Genomic DNA, 17,193 nt, shown 5'->3' on the forward strand with positions numbered 1-17,193 from the left:
TGGGCTACCTCACTCAGAATGATCTTTTCTAGTTTCATGCATGGTTGGCAATTAATCTTCCAAATGAACTACACTCCTAGCCTGAGGTCTTGGGTTTTTTCCTAACAGTTTTTGAATGTAAAATGATGGAGATTCAAATATAGACTGGCATCTACCATATTTGTTATTTTCTGTGAGTTGCTCTTGTTCTTGGTTGCTAATTTTCTTCCTCAATTTGACTATTGTAATTTGATTTTTCTATATGACTGTTTTCTTATCTATCTTAGAATATTTCATATATTTTTAAAGTAGCCATCCTAGAGTTTATAGTATATTCATATCAAATTCAAGTTTACCTCAACTAACATCAAACTGCTTCATGGCATGTGCATGTATCTTACAGTAGTGAATGGTTCTACTTCTTACATTCCTGTGTCATTGATGTCATTGATTTCACCTACACATGACATATAAAGTATGATCATCATGTATATTTTTAGTAATATTGTTTTGAACCAACTTATTTCTTTGTTAAAGCAAAGTGTATATTTTGCCTTTATTATTTTTTGTAGTTTGTTTATGCAGATCCAAGTCTCTTAGCTATATTATTTCTTTTTTCTAAGAAAAAAAATTCAAATTATCTCTACTGGGATTTTCTTTCTTTCTTTCTTTCTTTTCTTTTTTGAGACAGGTTTTTTTTTCTGTGTAGCCTTTGGCTATACTGTACTTGCTTTGTAGACCAGGCTGGCCTTGAACTCACATCGCTCCACCTGCCTCTGCTTCCCAAGTGCTGGGATTATAGCCATGAGCCAACACACCTGGTGGCACTTTCATCAATGTATGTAAATGCTTTTTCACTATCTACCCCCTTTTACCCTTGTTCCCTTCACTTACTGATACACTTTGTCTAAATTCTCTTTCTGCTTTCTTGTCTTTTTATGGGGGATGGGAGTGTGACCCTATGTATTTCATTATGGATTCATATAGGGGCATGGGTGAGGGGTTATTTGCAAGAGTTTGGTATCATGTTGGTGGCTACTCTACTACAGAAAATGCCGTTTCCCCAGGAACCATTAATTGCCTGTAGATACTCAGGGAGAGGTTGGGGGTCTTGTGAACCCCTCCCCCTTTGCTACAGGACGTTAATGGGCCTCGTAGAATACAGGTTATGTAGCAGTAATTAGCTGCTGTGAGTTCCTGAGTAGAACAGCCATGCCATGCCCAAAGCAGAGCTTTCCACAGTACTTCAGTCCTTCCTCCAGGTCTTGTGTGTGTTCCATGAGCCTTAGAGAGTAATATAGATGTCTCATTTGTAGCTCAACACCCAAAGGTTGGTTATTTCATCACCCTGTCTAGTTAGCAGTCTGCCTTAACAACTGCCCACTTCAAAAGTCTTGAAAGCAGCACTAATCTGTGGGTACAAATGATTTAGACAATTTGACAGGCACATTATGTCCAGTTAGCAAAACAAAAGCAATAGTTTCCCACTAGGGCCTATGAACTCCCCAGTCACTAGCTTTAATCAGGTCTGTCCTGTGCAGCAGGCTTCAAATCTGATCTGAGCAGATCAGCAATAGTTGTGCCTTTGTACCAGTGGGACACCATTCCTGGCTAGAATGCACAGTGGCCCCAGCTGAATGAGAGGGCACTAGTCCTCTAGGACCCAGCACAATCTCTTCCCGCATAATGAGGGCTAAGCAGCAGGAAGAAGCTTCTTGCTCAGTTTCAGCTTCATTTCTTTGTGTTCGGTGACCAGAAAATGTGGTATTTTTTAGCAGTTATTTTGTTGTTGTTTGTCTGTTTTTGAAACAGGGTTTTTCTATGTAGTTCTGCCTGTCCTTGGACTTGCTGTGTAGGGATGGCTGGTTTTAACTCACAGAGACCAACTTACCTCTGTCTCCAAGTGCTAAGATTAAAGACATGTATCACCATGCCTGGCAGCAATAATTCTGCGGTAGCAACTGTTCGTATTATTTTGGGGACCTTGGATTGCTTCCTTGATGAACAATTTATGGCAAGGTAGCTCACTCCTGTACTGGGATCTGAGGTGTTCTATCAATAACCTAATGGGAATAGCATTATTCACTCATGCAGGTTACCTCTCTCCTGGCTTGTTTTTTGAAAAAAAAAATTTTATTATGTATTTATTTGTGTGTGTGTGTCTGTGTCTGTGTGTGTCTGTGTGACACTTGCATGCTTTGGTGAACATGCATCCCATGCCAGGTATGTGTTGGTCAGAAGATTTTTCAAGAGTCACTTCCCTCCTTCCTTCATGTGGATTCTAGGGGTATAATTCAAGTTATCAGGGTTTATCAAGTTATCAGGTGAAGGTGTTTACTCTTTAAGCCATCTCACAAAATTTTATTTTTTAATTAGCTTGCTGATTGCAGAATTTGGTTCATGGCTTTTTCATATAACCTTACTTTTGTTTGTCCCGCCTGGTACTTCCTCTTGTCCCTCATTTCACTTCCTCCATATCCAGCTTAATCCTTTTGTGCTTGCTAGTTTTTGTCACATAGCAAGAAGGAACCTCAAAATGAGAAATTACCTTTATTTATTGGCCCCTGGGACATGTATGTGGGAGCATTTTCTTAATTGCTAGTTGATATGGCAGGTGGGCCTGGGCTGCATCTGAAAAGAAGCTGAACAATCCAGTAAGTATCCTTCCTCCATGGTCTCTGCTTCAGTCCATCCTCAGGCTGGTGCTCTGAGCCCCTGTCCTGGCTGCCCTAGATGACGGACAGTAGCCTGTAAGGTAAGTAGATGCTTTGACCCAAGCCACTTTTGCTCTATTTTATCACAAGAGAGAAGCTAAGTGGGACACCTTCCTACCCTCAATATTAGTTACCCCTTCTCCTTTTTTGAAACACAGTTTTGCAGAGATAACTTTGGTTGGCGGGTTCCCAACTTTAGTACCTGACTCCTCTTGCTTACTGATTACATTCTTTCTCTCTGTGTCAGTGTCTGTATGGCGTGTGTGGACATGAGTGTGCCATGATGCCTGTGTGGTGGAGGTCAGAGGACAACCCTGTGCATGCACACACATAGGAGAACACACCCACACACATGCATATGCCCTCTCACTCAATTTTGTTTTCTTGGTATTATTTTGAGAATCCTGAAGACTTTAAATTTGGCCTTAATTTTTGTCTTCTTTGATTTATGATTTACTTAGAAGTATACTTTTATTCCAAAACTGAGAAACTTGAACCATCTTACTTACTCACCAGTTGTGGGTGATAAAAGTAAATAGAACATTTATGGTGAATATGGTAGTAATTTGTGGAGAACTGCATAAAATTTGTACATAGTATTAAAGAAATTAAAAAAACAGGTGCAGTAAGTTACATTGATATGATGAATTCAAATTTAACTTATTCATAAGTAAAATTAAGCAGACTTCTGCTCAGCCAGTTATTCAAGAGGCAGAGACAGATCACATGGCCTAGGAGTCTGGCCCAGTCTTGGTCAGCTTGACCCTTTGCAAGGCTCCATTCTTAAAAACAAACTACTACCAAACAGACTTTTGATTCCGATCTTAGGGTATAAACTCTTCCTAGTTCTTTATGTATATAATTTAATTATCATAATATGAGTAATGGAGTATTTGATATGAATATAATAACTGTGTAATTTAAATGGAACACACATAATCTGTGGCAAAGTTTAAGGATATTTTTCAAAGTTTGTTTGAGCCTCTTTTTCATATATATAATGGAAATAGAGCCAGAAATAAAAAAGTATGATTCCCAGCTGGGCACGGTTTACATGTCTGTAATCCCAGCACGTGAGAGGTAGAGGCAGCCCCAGGGATCAAGGTCAGGGTCATCCATCCCCACTACATACTAATTTGAGGTCAGCCTGGGCTACGTGCTACTTGTCTCAAACAAAACAAACAAACAAACAAAAACAAAAGCAAAGAAGAAAAGCAAGAATGAGTCCTCAAAACCAGACAGTAGAGGGGTATTCATTTTGAAAGTTTCCAACAACCCAGTGACCCGAGGGCTGCAGGGGAAGGGGAGGAGAGAAGAATCTAGTCCCTGCGAGCAGTGGGCATTGGCTCAGGATAAACTGTTGTTCCCCAAGCCCAGCACCACTGTGCTTTGCTTTGCTTTTGCTTTTTTTTTTTTGAGATCAGGTTTTGGGATGTAGCCCAGGCTGGTCTCTAAGTGCTGGGGCTTTAGGTGTAGGCTGCTAATCCGTGCAGCAAAGTATGTTTAGCATGTCCTCCTCCCATAGTCAGGGGTCATCTTGCACACTTCTTGCTTCTACCCACCACCTAAGCAGTGTCCTATTTGCTTTCTGTTGCTGTGATAAACATCATGACCAAAAGCATCCATCTTAAAGTCCATCACTGAGGGCAGCCAGGGCAAGAACACAAGGCAGGAGCTGCAGCAGAGACCTTAGAGGAACACTGCTCAGCAGCTACCTCCTATGACTTCCTCAGATTCCAGTCTTAAGCAGCAAGAACCACTTGCCTAGAGATGGCACTATCCCAACTGGGCGGGGCCCTCCTACATCAACTAGCATAACCAAATCTTTAAAGAAAAGAAGAGAATGCCTCATAGACCTTTCATAGGCTGTTCTGATGGGGCGAAACCCTCAGTTGAGGTTCCCGCCTAGGACGAAGACAAATGAATATAGTTGTAGAGAAAAGAAAACTTGATGTCACTGATAACACATTCTTACTGAAGAATAAGGCAAGTGATTCACATAGGAGACCCTGCAGGTTGGTGAGGTTGCCTTTGTCAAGTGTTTCTCAGAATAGCTGGGGCAAAATAATGGAACACTTGTTGGAAAATTAATAAATGTTGTTTAATAAAACATATGTGAAGGTTTAAGAAAATCAAAAGAAATAAAATCTTGTTAACAGTAGCCTTTAAATCGAGATGAAGTTTCTTGAAATGAAGAGAGCTTGGGATTAATACTGCTTACAAGAAATGCACAGCTATGATTATCTATAGGTATGTTGTTGTTGGCTATGACCATTTACAATTTTGGAATAATTATATAGTTATGCACATTATGCAAATAGTTCATCTTTCCATTTATCTACATTAGTACTAAAAAAGGCAGATGGCTTAAAGCAAACATATTAGAAAGTATTTAAAAATGTGATTGTAAATAATATTTTTCAAAGAAGGAGTTTGAACCTACAGGAATCCTGCATAGATGGTTAATGCTACTCCCAGAAGCCATAGGTTATCAAACAAAAATGCCAGTTCCAGATGTAGTATTCTTCCTTACAAGTTATTGGTCAGGAAGTTCCCAGAGGTACCCAAAACAGTAGACTGTTGTTGTTAATCTTGGTTGCCCACCAGAACTAGATGACAATACTCTTCTGCTGAGAACACAACCTAATTTGTTAGCGGGACATAGAGAAATCAAGCTGGAAATAAGCTAGAAATGTCTGCTTTGTGCTAGAAGTTGCTATGCAAGCCACTGGGGGGAGAAAATTCATCAATGATCTTGCCCAGGTGTGGGCCCTTTAAATTAAAATACTGAACTGTAAAGTAAAATGGGCTTAGTGGTGCAATATTGGCATAGCTGTTAATGGTGTAATCACTTTCTGGATTTGAGGCTCATGCCACTGGAGGGAACTCATCCCTGATACTGTAAACCTTATTAAAAGCCTTTAGCTATGGAAATTGTAGGTCTTGGAGTTTGAAATTATTATTACTATTGTGCTAAATGGATGTATGTCAAATGCCTTAGAAATATTATGTTTATAATTATAGATTTATGCTGCTGTCACCTGTAGTTAGAGCTGCTTCTTTGTGCAGAGGGCAGTAGGTAATGCAGAGACTTATAACTGGTCCGAGTGCTCAGAGTACATAGCTGCTGAGCACTCAACCCCAAATGAGACTCTTCTATATCATACTTCCCTCATGGCTCAGGAATACGGAAGGAATGGCAGAAAGAAGTAAGGCTCAAGAGATGGAGAGGAACGTCCTGGAATGCTGTCTTCTGAACACATGGCTATTATTCTCATGAGTTCAAGGCTGAGGTCACCTGTGGAGCAGACAGCATCCAGAACGGACTGGAGGAGGGTGGTTATGAGACGTCACTCCTAGAAGCTGTTGGCAATGAATGGCGGTTGGGCTGTTGGGCTAAGTGAGTGATTTTTTTTCAATGCTGCCGCCATTGCTAAATTTTTCATGCACCAGTAAATAACACCACATCCATGCTCACATATGCACCCCTAATTAAACTAAGCGGGTCATTTAAAAAATCATAAAGTAGGAGGGGACCTGTTGGGAAGAATGAGTAGTTGGGAGACTGAAAGAGGATAAGGGGAGTTAATGATCAAAATATATATGTATATGAAGCTCGCTAAATAATTACTTTTTTTGAAGTGAAGGAGAGAGAATTTTGTGAGTAGTGCAGGTCTATATGATTTTCCTTTCATTGACAGAATGAAGGTCTGGGGAAGGCCCATGTCTGTGCGGTCTCTTGCTGGAGTGCAGTGTGTATATAGTTCCTGCCTTTGTGGGGCTGTGGCATGGATGTTGGTCCCGGCCCTCTGATGTCTAGGGGAGGTCTAGGAATGGGGGCAGTGTTGCTGATCCATCTCCATGTAGTTCCTCTTGGGGCGGGTTTGGGCCCCCAAAAGTGTAGAATCTCTTCCCCTTCATGGGAGCCAGCTCAGGAAGGCTTGTCCTGAGAATCAGTCATGCAGGGGGGCTGTTAAGTTTCCCAGAATTCCTCCTAGTCCTTTCTTTCCTACTAAAGCTAGTGTATTTCTGTAGTCAGGAAGGCTGCTTTCCAACTATCTCCCTCCAAATGTCTCCCTTTTATTCCCCACAGATTCTGGCACTCCATGCATGCATGTAGTATGCTATCTTTTATCTCAAATGAATCTTTAACTCTTGACTCTCTTCTTGACTCACCTTTACTTGATGAGCCATCTTGCTGGCTCCTAAATATCTGGTTTTTATGTCAGGATCATCCTTTTAAAAGTTTTTTTTTTTTTAAATAATAGTATCATTACAGCTTTGTACTGGAATTTGAAATCAGGTATTTTGATACCTCAGCATTTGCTCAAGATTGCTTTGGCTTTTGGGGTCTTTTATGATTCCATATGAATTTTAGGATTTTTTTCTATTTCTGTGAAGAATGTCAGAAGTTTTGTGGGGATTGTGTTGAATCTGTAGGTTGCTTTTGCTTGATTCTGCCAGCCTATGAGCATGGGTGTGGTCTTCCTGTCTTCTGGACTTTCTTCAGTTCTCTTCATTGCCTTAGGTTTTTCATTGCAGAGATCTTTAACTTCCTTGGTTAGATATATTTTCAGGCATCTTGTTTTTGTTCTTTAAAGATTTATTTATTTACTATGTATACAGTGTTCTGCCTGCATGTACACCTGCACACCAGAATAGGGTACCCGATCTCATTATAGATGGCTATAAGCAACAAGGTGGTTGCTGGGAATTGAACTCAGAACCTTTGGAAGAACAGTCAGAACTCTTAACCTCTGAACCATCTCTATTTTTAGTAGGGGTTTTCTCCCTGATTTCTTTCTTAGCAATTAGTTATTAATATATAGGAAAATTGCTAATTTCTGTATCCTGCTATTTTGCTAAGACTACTGGATATGAATTTTCACGTACAGGATCGTGTACAAGGGATAGATACTTTGGCTTCTCTCTTATTTGTATCTCTTTTATTTCTTTCTTGTCTTATTACTGTAACTAAGAGTTTGAGCAATATATTGAATAGGAGTAGCAAAATTGGGCACCCTGTCTTGTTCCTGATTTTAGAAGTGATGCTTCTGAGTTTCCCCCCATTTAACATGATGTCTGCTGTATGTTGTATGTAGCATTTATTATGTTGAAGCATGTTACTTCTGCTCCTAGTTTCCTCGGGGCTTGTATTAGGAAGAGTTGTGACCTCTGTGTCCATCGAGATGGCCCTGTGATTTCTGTTCTAACTAGCAAGAACTTGAGTTTACCTAGATGATTCTCAATGCAAATGTAAATGTGTTTTAACATGTTTATGTCTGCCTGAAAATGTTTATGAAAACCCCATAAGAGTCATACTTCAGCTGTAATATGTAAATATATACCATTATGACCGAGTGTTCATGACTCTACAACTTATCGTTTTTGGATAATGGTTCATTGTATAGTCAGCCTGAGGTGGCCTGGGACACCTTAGATAGCCCAGGGTGGCCTCAAAGTCACTCTCTTGCTGCCTTAGTCATCTGATTACTGTGGTTATGTGTGTTCCCATGACCAGCTTCTCCCATAATTCTTTGGTTGAGGGCTTAATCCATGATGAGATGGCATTTATAGATTGGGCCCTTTAGTAGATAAATTAGGGTCTGAGGTCATAAATGCATTTCTCATAATTGTGTCTTTGTAAGAAGAGACATGTGAGTTCTTTCTCAGTATTCTCATAGAAAGGAAAGGCCATGTGAGTGTACAGCAGACTAGGAACTGTTTACATACCAAGAAAAGTGGCCTTAGAATAAGCCTGTGTGGAACCTTGAACCCATGGGCTCCCAGTCTCAAGAACCACAAGATACACATTTCTGTTATTGAAGCCACCCAGTCTATGGTGCTTTTTTTGTTTTTGTTTTTGTTTTTTTTAAACAGCATCCTGAACAGACTTCTTTCAGTTTCTGTCTCATACATCATATACGTGAATAATCAGACATACTCCATCATGGCAATCTAAGCAGTAATCAGAGAGTCTCCCAAGGTTCTTGGGGAGTGGACTAGCACTGCAATGGAAGTGTATATGTCATGGTAAACCATGAGTATTTAAAGACATTTGGGCAAAGGAAAGGTTTTAAAGCTAAAAGTGATGGCAATTACAAAAGACACTTCGAAATTGTCGTTCTTGGCCACAGGATAAATAATAGTGGTGCCAGTCATATATTGAAGAGGACAGCTGTTGGGCCAGAGTTCTTGAACCCAGAAGTGTGTTTAAGTCATAAATATTTAGTTCTTTAATGAAACAGTGTTGTGTCGTGCTCTTTAGAGATGGTGTTGAAATTTTAAACACTTTTCTTATCACCTTCCTCTAGGTATCCCCATCTGTCAGCAGCACTTAATTTGGAATAACATGGAGCTTGAAGATGACTATTGCTTGAATGACTACAAGTGAGTGTGTCTGGGTGTTAGCGCCTTTTGGGTGCTGTGTCACCACGCCACACGCCAGTGTTGGTGTCATGCCATGGAGAGCAGCCCCGATCCCCGGTGTCTGAATTCTGACCTCTCGGTGAATTAGCTCAGTACTGTCTTTTTCTTGTTGTTTGTTCTCTGATATTTGTAGTTCACCTTTTAGTGTTTCATGCCAAACCATTTGCCCCTGCCTTCTTGCATGGCTGTAGTAACTTCTTGTCTTTGCCTTTTTTTTTTTTTTTTTTTTTTTTCAATATTGACCCACTCTTACTTTTCTTTTGATTTTTCACAAGTTTTGGGCATGGAGGGTTTTTTTGTTTGTTTTTTGGGTTTTGGTTTTTGGTCTTTTGAGACAGGGTTTCTCTGTGTTGCCTTGGCTGTCCTGGAACTTGCTCTGTAGACCAGGCTGACCTTGAACTCACAGAGCTCTGCCTGCCTCTGCCTTTCCAAGTGCTGAGATTAAAGGTGTGCACCACTGTACCCAGCTCCTTTTTGTATTTTTGAGACAGGGTTTCTCTGTGTAGCTATGGCTGCCCTCGAACTTGCTCTGTAGACCGGGCTAGCCTGGAGCCGGGAGATCTGCCTGCCTCTGCCTCCAGAGTCTAGGATCAAAGGCATATGTCACCACCTCTCATCTGGGCCCTTCCTTTTTAATAAACTTATGAGAATTTGTAAGCTTTTTGTAATTTATGCAGGTAAATATATTAATAATATATTAATACCTTATATTTATTCATATTGCCGTATCTTCTTTCATATTTTAAGGAATATATAGTAGGGCAAATAAAGCAGCACATAATTAGTGGTTCATTTGACACTGAATGTTAATTGATGATCATAGTTTATTTTTTGCTAACTATTCACAGCATTTCAGAAGGTTGTACCTTGAAGCTGGTATTGGCTATGCGTGGTGGACCAATAAGTACTAGAAAAGGTATGCATACATTAACGCAATCTAAACTCATTCTGAAGTGATTTAGTAGTATTGTTCTTCTAGGTGTAAATGACCAAGCATTTAAATGTGTGTGCTTCTGGGGCCATTCCTATTCAAGCTACCATAAGACTCTAATCCAGGGAGATCTGGGAGTATGCTCACTGGCCCCCAGTCAGGTGTGTCACAGGCATCCCCACCACACAGAGCCATGCTCAGAGCAGTCCTGCTTTGTGACCCTCATTTTAAGAAAGTCTTCAGACTTGTTTGGTCCTCCACAAAAAAATCTGGAAGTTGACTATAGCTTCCATTGCTGGCTTATTCCCACATGTCAAATTATATCTTCATGCTTTACAATTTTGGTTAAAATTGGATTATTAAAATGTTAAGGCTTTGCCTCAAAATAACAACTAAAACCGCACAAGAAAAAAAACTTCCCTTCCTAAAATTATATTCTAAACTGTATTGGTTTTAGGTGGCCAGCTCTCAGTGAGTTTCAGTTATGAAGACTTAGCACCACCTACAGTACCCTGCGTTGGTTCAGGAAAGGCTTCTAGTGGCTGTGGTAATAACTGCTTCTTAGTGATGTACTATGGAAGTGGGACTTACGTTTTGATTGCCCGTCATCCAGCCATGTAGGAGCCTGAGGCGGGAGGATTGAAAGTTAAAAGGAGCTGGGCATGGTGGTGCACACCTGTAAGTCTAGCACTTGGGAAGGCAGAAGCAGGCGGATCTCTGTGAGTTCGAGGCCAGCCTAGTCTACGACGAAGTGAGTCCAGGACAGAGAAACCCTGTCTCAAAAAACAACACCCCTCCCCCCAAAAAAGAAAGTTAAAAGTAAGCTCTGACAACATAGGTATCTTAAAGAAAGCAAGAAGCTATAATATCATTTTAGTGTTTACACATTTTATGACTGTGAAAGAACAAATCAAAATGTTATATTTCAAAAGTAATGGTATTAAATTTAGATATGAAGCATCTTTGATACCTTTACCTTATCTTTCAGAGTTTAATATTTTTCTGTTAGTATTTATTTTTATTTTGTTTTCCTTTCTGGTCTGGCAGTTAAACCTTGAGCCTGGTGTATACCAGGCAAGTGCTCTACTATTCAGTTGCATTCCCTGATCACGGTACTTCTTAAGAGTATTGAAGCACTGCGGGTTAGGCAGCTGGGTATCACTGAGCTTCCAGTGCGAGGCGTGTCAGTGGCTCCAGCAGCCCTGGGAATCTCCTGTTCTCTGGTTGGACACACACACCCTGACCAGGACACTGGGTCATGAGAGGAGCCTTCAGGAAGCTCATACGGATCCTTCCGCACAGGGCAGTTTTAGCACACTAAATGGCTGTCCCTGTGTTTTGCTTGTGCTCTTCTTTAACTACTTCCGGAAGCAGCTAAAAGAAAATGATAGCCGGGCGTGGTGGCACATGCCTGTAATCCCAGCACTCGGGAGGCAGAGGCAGGCAGATCGCTGTGAGTTTGAGGCCAGCCTGGTCTACAAAGTGAGTCCAGGACAGCCAAGGCTACACAGAGAGACCTTGTCTCGAAAAACCAAAAAAAAAAAAAAAAAAAAAAAAAAAAAAAAAGAAAAGAAAATGAAAAAGATTTATTTGTTTTTTCTTTCTTTGTTGGTTTATTTTGTTGTTTTCGTTTGCTGATGCAGATCGAACCCAGGGCCTTGGGCACGCTACATATTCACTCTCCCACTGAATTCTGTCTCTAGTTCTCTTACCTCTAAGTTCTTTTCGTTTTTTCTCCTTTTTAAAGATTTTTTAAAATTTACTATGTATACAGTATTCTGCCAGAAGAGGGCACCAGATCTCATTATAGATGGTTGTGAGCCACCATGTGGTTGCTGGGAATTGAACTCAGGACGTTTAGAAGAGCAGTCAGTGCTCTTAACCTCTGAGCCACCTCTAATTTCTTGAATGTGTCTCCCAATTTGTGTGTGAGCTCACACACATGCTCACATGTACAAGGGTAAATATAGTTATTCTATAATCTAAAGTAAGTGGGATTTTTGATACATTTAAGTGATTGATTGTTGGAACCAGTATTTAAAAGCACAGGAGTCTGAAAGGGTCTAGTTATATAATGACAGACAATGGCATAGACTTAACAAATCTATCAACTGTACTGGTACATGAATACAAATTACCTCATGCTTTCAGTTAAGCCCTGTCTTTGGGCATGCAATATAGTGATGCATTTTTCTTATATTAATATAAAACAAGCCATGAATTTGAGAAGATATGGAAGAGACATAGTAAGAATTTGAGGAAGGGGAAATAGGGGAAAATGATGAAAATACAGTACTCATTAAATCTTAAAACGTTAATAAGGAATGCTGTATAAAATATAAAGCTATCAGAAGCCTGTTTGGAAAGTATCATGCATTTATTGTGTGTACAGTGTGGTTGCATATATCCTGTGACTATGATGTGAATTGAAAACCTGTTTATCAATCTTTCCATTTATAGTTCCTGTGGAGGACCCACTTAGGGAGCTGGCTGAATACATGGAGTCCAGTCGAGATGAGGTCTGGGAAAAGACCTCTTGGAACAAACAAGTGACATTTTTGGTATATCGGGAAGGAGATCAGTTGAATTTCTTTCGTGTAGTAGATAGGGGAGATGGCACTTTAACACCATTATCTGAATCTCTAAGGTAAATGGGTTTCACTTGCATGTCTCACTTAGAAGCCCTTGCGTGCTCCTTGGGTATGAAGTAGCCGGAGTGTAATGACAAGGCTAAGTTTCATGAACCCCGACCCCTTTCCCTGATAAGTAATTCTGAGTTCATCTTTCATGTGATTGACGCTTAAAAAGTAATTCCTAAATATGAATTTTCTTTACACAGTAGGCTTTTTTATAAAAATACTTTGTTTCTATTTATTTATGAAACTCTAAGATATTTGATTATAGTCTTGTGATAATAGTATATTATTTATAACCATGCGATAGCAGAAAGGTTTAATAGAAAGTAATTTTTAACTCTACTAATTAAATGACTTAATGAGTTAATGTCTTTACTTCCTTTTTTATTTTGTTACTGTGTAAGAGGAAATAGATGGCACATAATTTCTAAAACCAGAAGGGAAACACTATAGATTCCTTAGGTAAACAGAGGAGAATGAAGGAGTTGGGACAAGATAAACTCTCAAACTTTGGTGCATTTCAGTTCTATGAGTCGCCCCTTTCACTTTAATTTTTATTTTTAATTACAGTGTGTGTGTGTGTGTGTGTGTGTGTGTGTGTGTGTGTGTGTTGGCATGATTGTACCATGATGCATATGGAAGTCAGAGGACATCTTGGGAGAGTCAGTTCTCGTTCCACTTTGTGAGTGCTCAGGACTGAACTCATGTAATAAGCTGTCAAGCCAGCTGTCCAGCTTGCTTCACTTTTAACTCATTAAACATACTGAGCAGTTACAGCCAGTGACTGGCTAGGATGGAAGCACTGGTGCTACAAAGAGTATCTCCCCTTCACTGAGCATCCGTGTACTAGCTGTGGTCCTGCTGTTGTAATGCTGGTGATTGCTGTTTACAGTCTCTGGGGTCAGATGAGCTGGCTTTCACTTGCATCTGAAACATAGAATTAGGGATAGCCTATGAGAAGTGCCTGCCGCTTGCTTCTCTCTCTCTCTCTCTCTCCCTCTCTCTCTCTCTCTCTCTCTCTCTCTCTCTCTCTCTGTCTTGCACTTGCTTTGTAGACTAGGCTGCCTCTGCCTCTGCCTCCCTAGTGCTGAGATTGAAGGTGTGTGCCACCACGGCCAGCTTGAAAAGTGATTGTAAATGAAGAGGAAGGTTTTGCCAAGCAGACAGAGGAAGGAAAGATACTACAGGTACCTAAAGTGAGGCTCACAAAAAGATAACAATGTTTGCTGAAATTACTCAGAAGAAAACCCAGCTTGTGGTTTGGAGAGCAGTAGTGTCCTGGGGTCAGATGTCTGAGTACAGTGTAGCCAGTGCTTTGTTCATGGCCCCACACCTGATGCTAAAGGTGACTGCAGTGTGCGCTCTACAGTCTTGTGATGGGACTCACCTGCTTTCACGTTCATAGTCACACTGTGATGTCATTCCTCTCCCTAGACTTAGGTGATGGGGGCCCTGGGCTTTTCTGTCTGCCAGCTGACTAGAGGCTTCTCTCAGCTCCTTTTTGATTAACTCAGAACAAACTGATTTGGGGCCTAAATTATATCTTCAGAATCCCTTTGCTTTTTCCATATTCAATTAGCTAGTCCAGTCAGATCAGGTTATACTGACCCTCATTCTAGGACAGAGTGCAGTGTCCCTAAGGCTCTGCTCAGGCCATGTTGGGTAGAGAAGTGGGATTTTTTGGAGCCAGCTAACAGGCTGTTTTTATAATGGGTCAGTGTCTGATTAGAACTATAAGTGTATAATCTGCCTTAGACTAGAGGAGAGGGTTAGCATGGAGATTAATGAAGACTACTTACTGCTCTGGATCATCATCAGCGTTCCTTTATACAGTTCCTCCACATGGAGGCCCTTGACAGTATATCATCCTCTCAAATTCCCAGGCCTTTTCATGTATCTTTTACCATTTTCCTGTAATGCCATTTCCACATCTCACTTTCATTTTCCTCCAGCTAATTTTTTGTCTTCTTTGAAGGCATGGCTGGCTTTGACTTCAGTATGGAGCAGAGTCTGGCCCTACATTCCTGACCCTCCTCCTTTACTGTCCAAGTACTCAGATTACAGGAGTTGAGCCACTGTGCCTGGCTTCTCTGGCTAACTAATTTGTTTTTGTTATTTTCAGTGTGTTGTGTGTGTGTGTGTTTGTGTGTGTGTGCACTTGTGCTACACACACATGCACTTGAATATATATTTGGAAGTCAGAGAGAATCTTGCAGGAGCTAGTTCTGTCTTTCTATCACATAGGTCACAGAGAGGGAACTCAGCTTGTGAGTCCTACACTGAAAGGACCTTTATCCACTGAGCCATTTTGCATGTCTGAAATTTCAGTTTGTGTTTACCTCTTAACCCAAATATTGTCATGAAGTTAATGATGTACTTTCTGTACAGGTGGCTAGAAATAATGAGAAAAAAACATGGTTGAGTGTTACTGTGTGAATGTGAGGCATCTCCAAAGCCTCCTGTTTGGGAAAGTGATTGACTCTAAGCACTCAGACATAATTAATAGCTTTGTCCCTTGATGGATTTATTATATAATAGCATATTGGGAGGAATGCGGTACGAGGGTCGTGCTCTGGAAAGATACACCATAATACTGGCTGTGTCTTCTTTCTCTTAAAATATTTTTTATTTATTTGTGTGCGTGAATATGTGTATGCAATATGGAGGTCAGATGACAACTTGCAGGAGTCAATCTGTCTCCTTGTGGGTTCTAGGGAGTGAAAGAACTCAGGTTATCATATCAGGCTTGGTGGAAAGAGCCTTTCCCTCTGAAAGCTTTCTTCTTTCTCTCTCTGCTTCCTGGCTGCCATGAGGTGAGTAGCTCTGTCCCACCATGTGCTTCCCACCATAATGTTTTGTCTTACAATAGTCCAGAACACAGAGCCAAGTGGCCGTGCATTGAAACCTCTAAAACCATGAGCCAAAATAAATCTTCCCTTCTCTTAAATCACCCCAGTTGTTTGTCACTAAGTGGAAAAACTGATTAATATAGAGATAAAATTTTACTGCAACTAAGGCATCCAAGTGATGACTCATAAGCCCACAAGATAAGTGAAGCAAGCTTATTGCTGATCCTACTGCTGTGTTAGGACTTGGTGGAGTCACTTATTTATCAGATATATACTATGGTGAGGGTCAAAATAACAGAGGCACTTGATTGTTTATAAGTTGGAATTATAACAAGTAGGGAATAGCATCTCGAGAAGGTATAGCATGAGAAGTTTGAGTGGACAGAGAGTGACGTGCAGAAACTGTGACTCTGAAGATTGGAGCGGAATGAGGGGGGAGCGTCCATGCAGTGCAGCTGCAGCCGCACAGCTGAAGGAAGAGGCACCAGATGGCACCTAGGCAGAGACTAGGAAGTACAACTAACATGGAGGCAGCGGGCTGCAGAAGGACAGTCTCAACACCACTGTTCGGAAATCTGCAAAACAGGTTCCTGGTGGAGAATGTTTCTGCATTTCCCAACATACATGGATAGCTCTGTTGTGAGGAATAGTAGGAAGGAGGAATCCTTTTTTTAAAGACTATTTTGCTGATTGTTTGGTGCGGGTGTTTTGCCTCACATTTTTCTCTTTGTCTTTTAATACTTTATTTACATTATTGACGTTGTTTCTACATTTTTCTTGTTTCCTTTTCACTCCTTTTCTCCTGTCTAGGTTTGAATCCAAGGCTTTGTACATGTAGGCAGCTGCTCTAACAATGAGCTCATAATGTCGCCAGCTCTCTTTTTTAAATTTCTGACTTTGTGACCTTTTCTCTTCCTTTCACTCTTAGGAAATTTTATCATTTTAAAATTTTAAACAGTTTTCTCATTTTAATGTGTGTATATATGTGCATATATGGTGGGCAGAGGACAACTTGAGGGAATTGTGTCATGTGGGTTTTGGGGATTGAACTCAGGTTTTCAGGCTTAGCAGCAAGTGCCATTACATACGAGGCCATCTTCACAATCCTATCTTTACTTTGTATTATTTGGCCTGCCATTCCAGTTGGTGGTGACATCTTATATATTGTAGTTTCCCTTTGCTTTTCACCTTATTTCTGTGTCTTTTTGCTTGCATTAGCATGTTCATCTTTTCAGATAGTGCTAGGGACTGAGCCTAACACTTGGAGCACTTTGTGTAGATGATCTACTACTAGTCCATCTTAATTAAGAGAAATTATATCCCAGTTACTGTGCTTCATCTCTGCTGAGGCCATTCAAGCCAGCAAGCTGGCTTCGCAGGTAAAGGTATTTGCCCCCTGATGATGCAAGCCTGACAACTTGAGCTGGCTCGCTGGAAGCCACATACAGGGGGAGACTAGAGCAGGCTTTACAGAGTTGTCCACTCACACCAACATGTGTACATGGCATTCCCTCCACACCACACACACTAATAATCATATTGGTAACTAGAAAACAGAGGTCATAAAAGGCCATAGCTAAGACCTGGACCTTAAGTAGGTACAGTTAAGGGTGTCCAAGGATCTGTCCCTGGGTATTCACTCTCATAGCACCAGA

The 17,193-nt window shown here is 40.7% G+C and overlaps 1 protein-coding gene across 2 annotated transcripts in view; it reads left to right on the plus strand.

Moving 5' to 3' along the window:
• Zfand4 (zinc finger AN1-type containing 4) overlaps window positions 1–17,193 on the plus strand; it is a 63,851-nt gene that overhangs the window by 14,725 nt on the left and 31,933 nt on the right. The window contains exons 3-5 of one of the 2 annotated variants that reach the window (XM_051155151.1): window positions 9,008–9,083; window positions 9,971–10,038; window positions 12,514–12,700. In XM_051155151.1, coding sequence (XP_051011108.1) covers window positions 9,008–9,083; window positions 9,971–10,038; window positions 12,514–12,700 — 331 coding nt within the window. The remainder of the gene's footprint in view (window positions 1–9,007; window positions 9,084–9,970; window positions 10,039–12,513; window positions 12,701–17,193) is intronic. The other variant, XM_051155150.1, reaches the window with a different exon arrangement.

This window comes from Acomys russatus, chromosome 13, assembly GCF_903995435.1.
Source record: "Acomys russatus chromosome 13, mAcoRus1.1, whole genome shotgun sequence".
Lineage (NCBI taxonomy): Eukaryota > Metazoa > Chordata > Mammalia > Rodentia > Muridae > Acomys > Acomys russatus.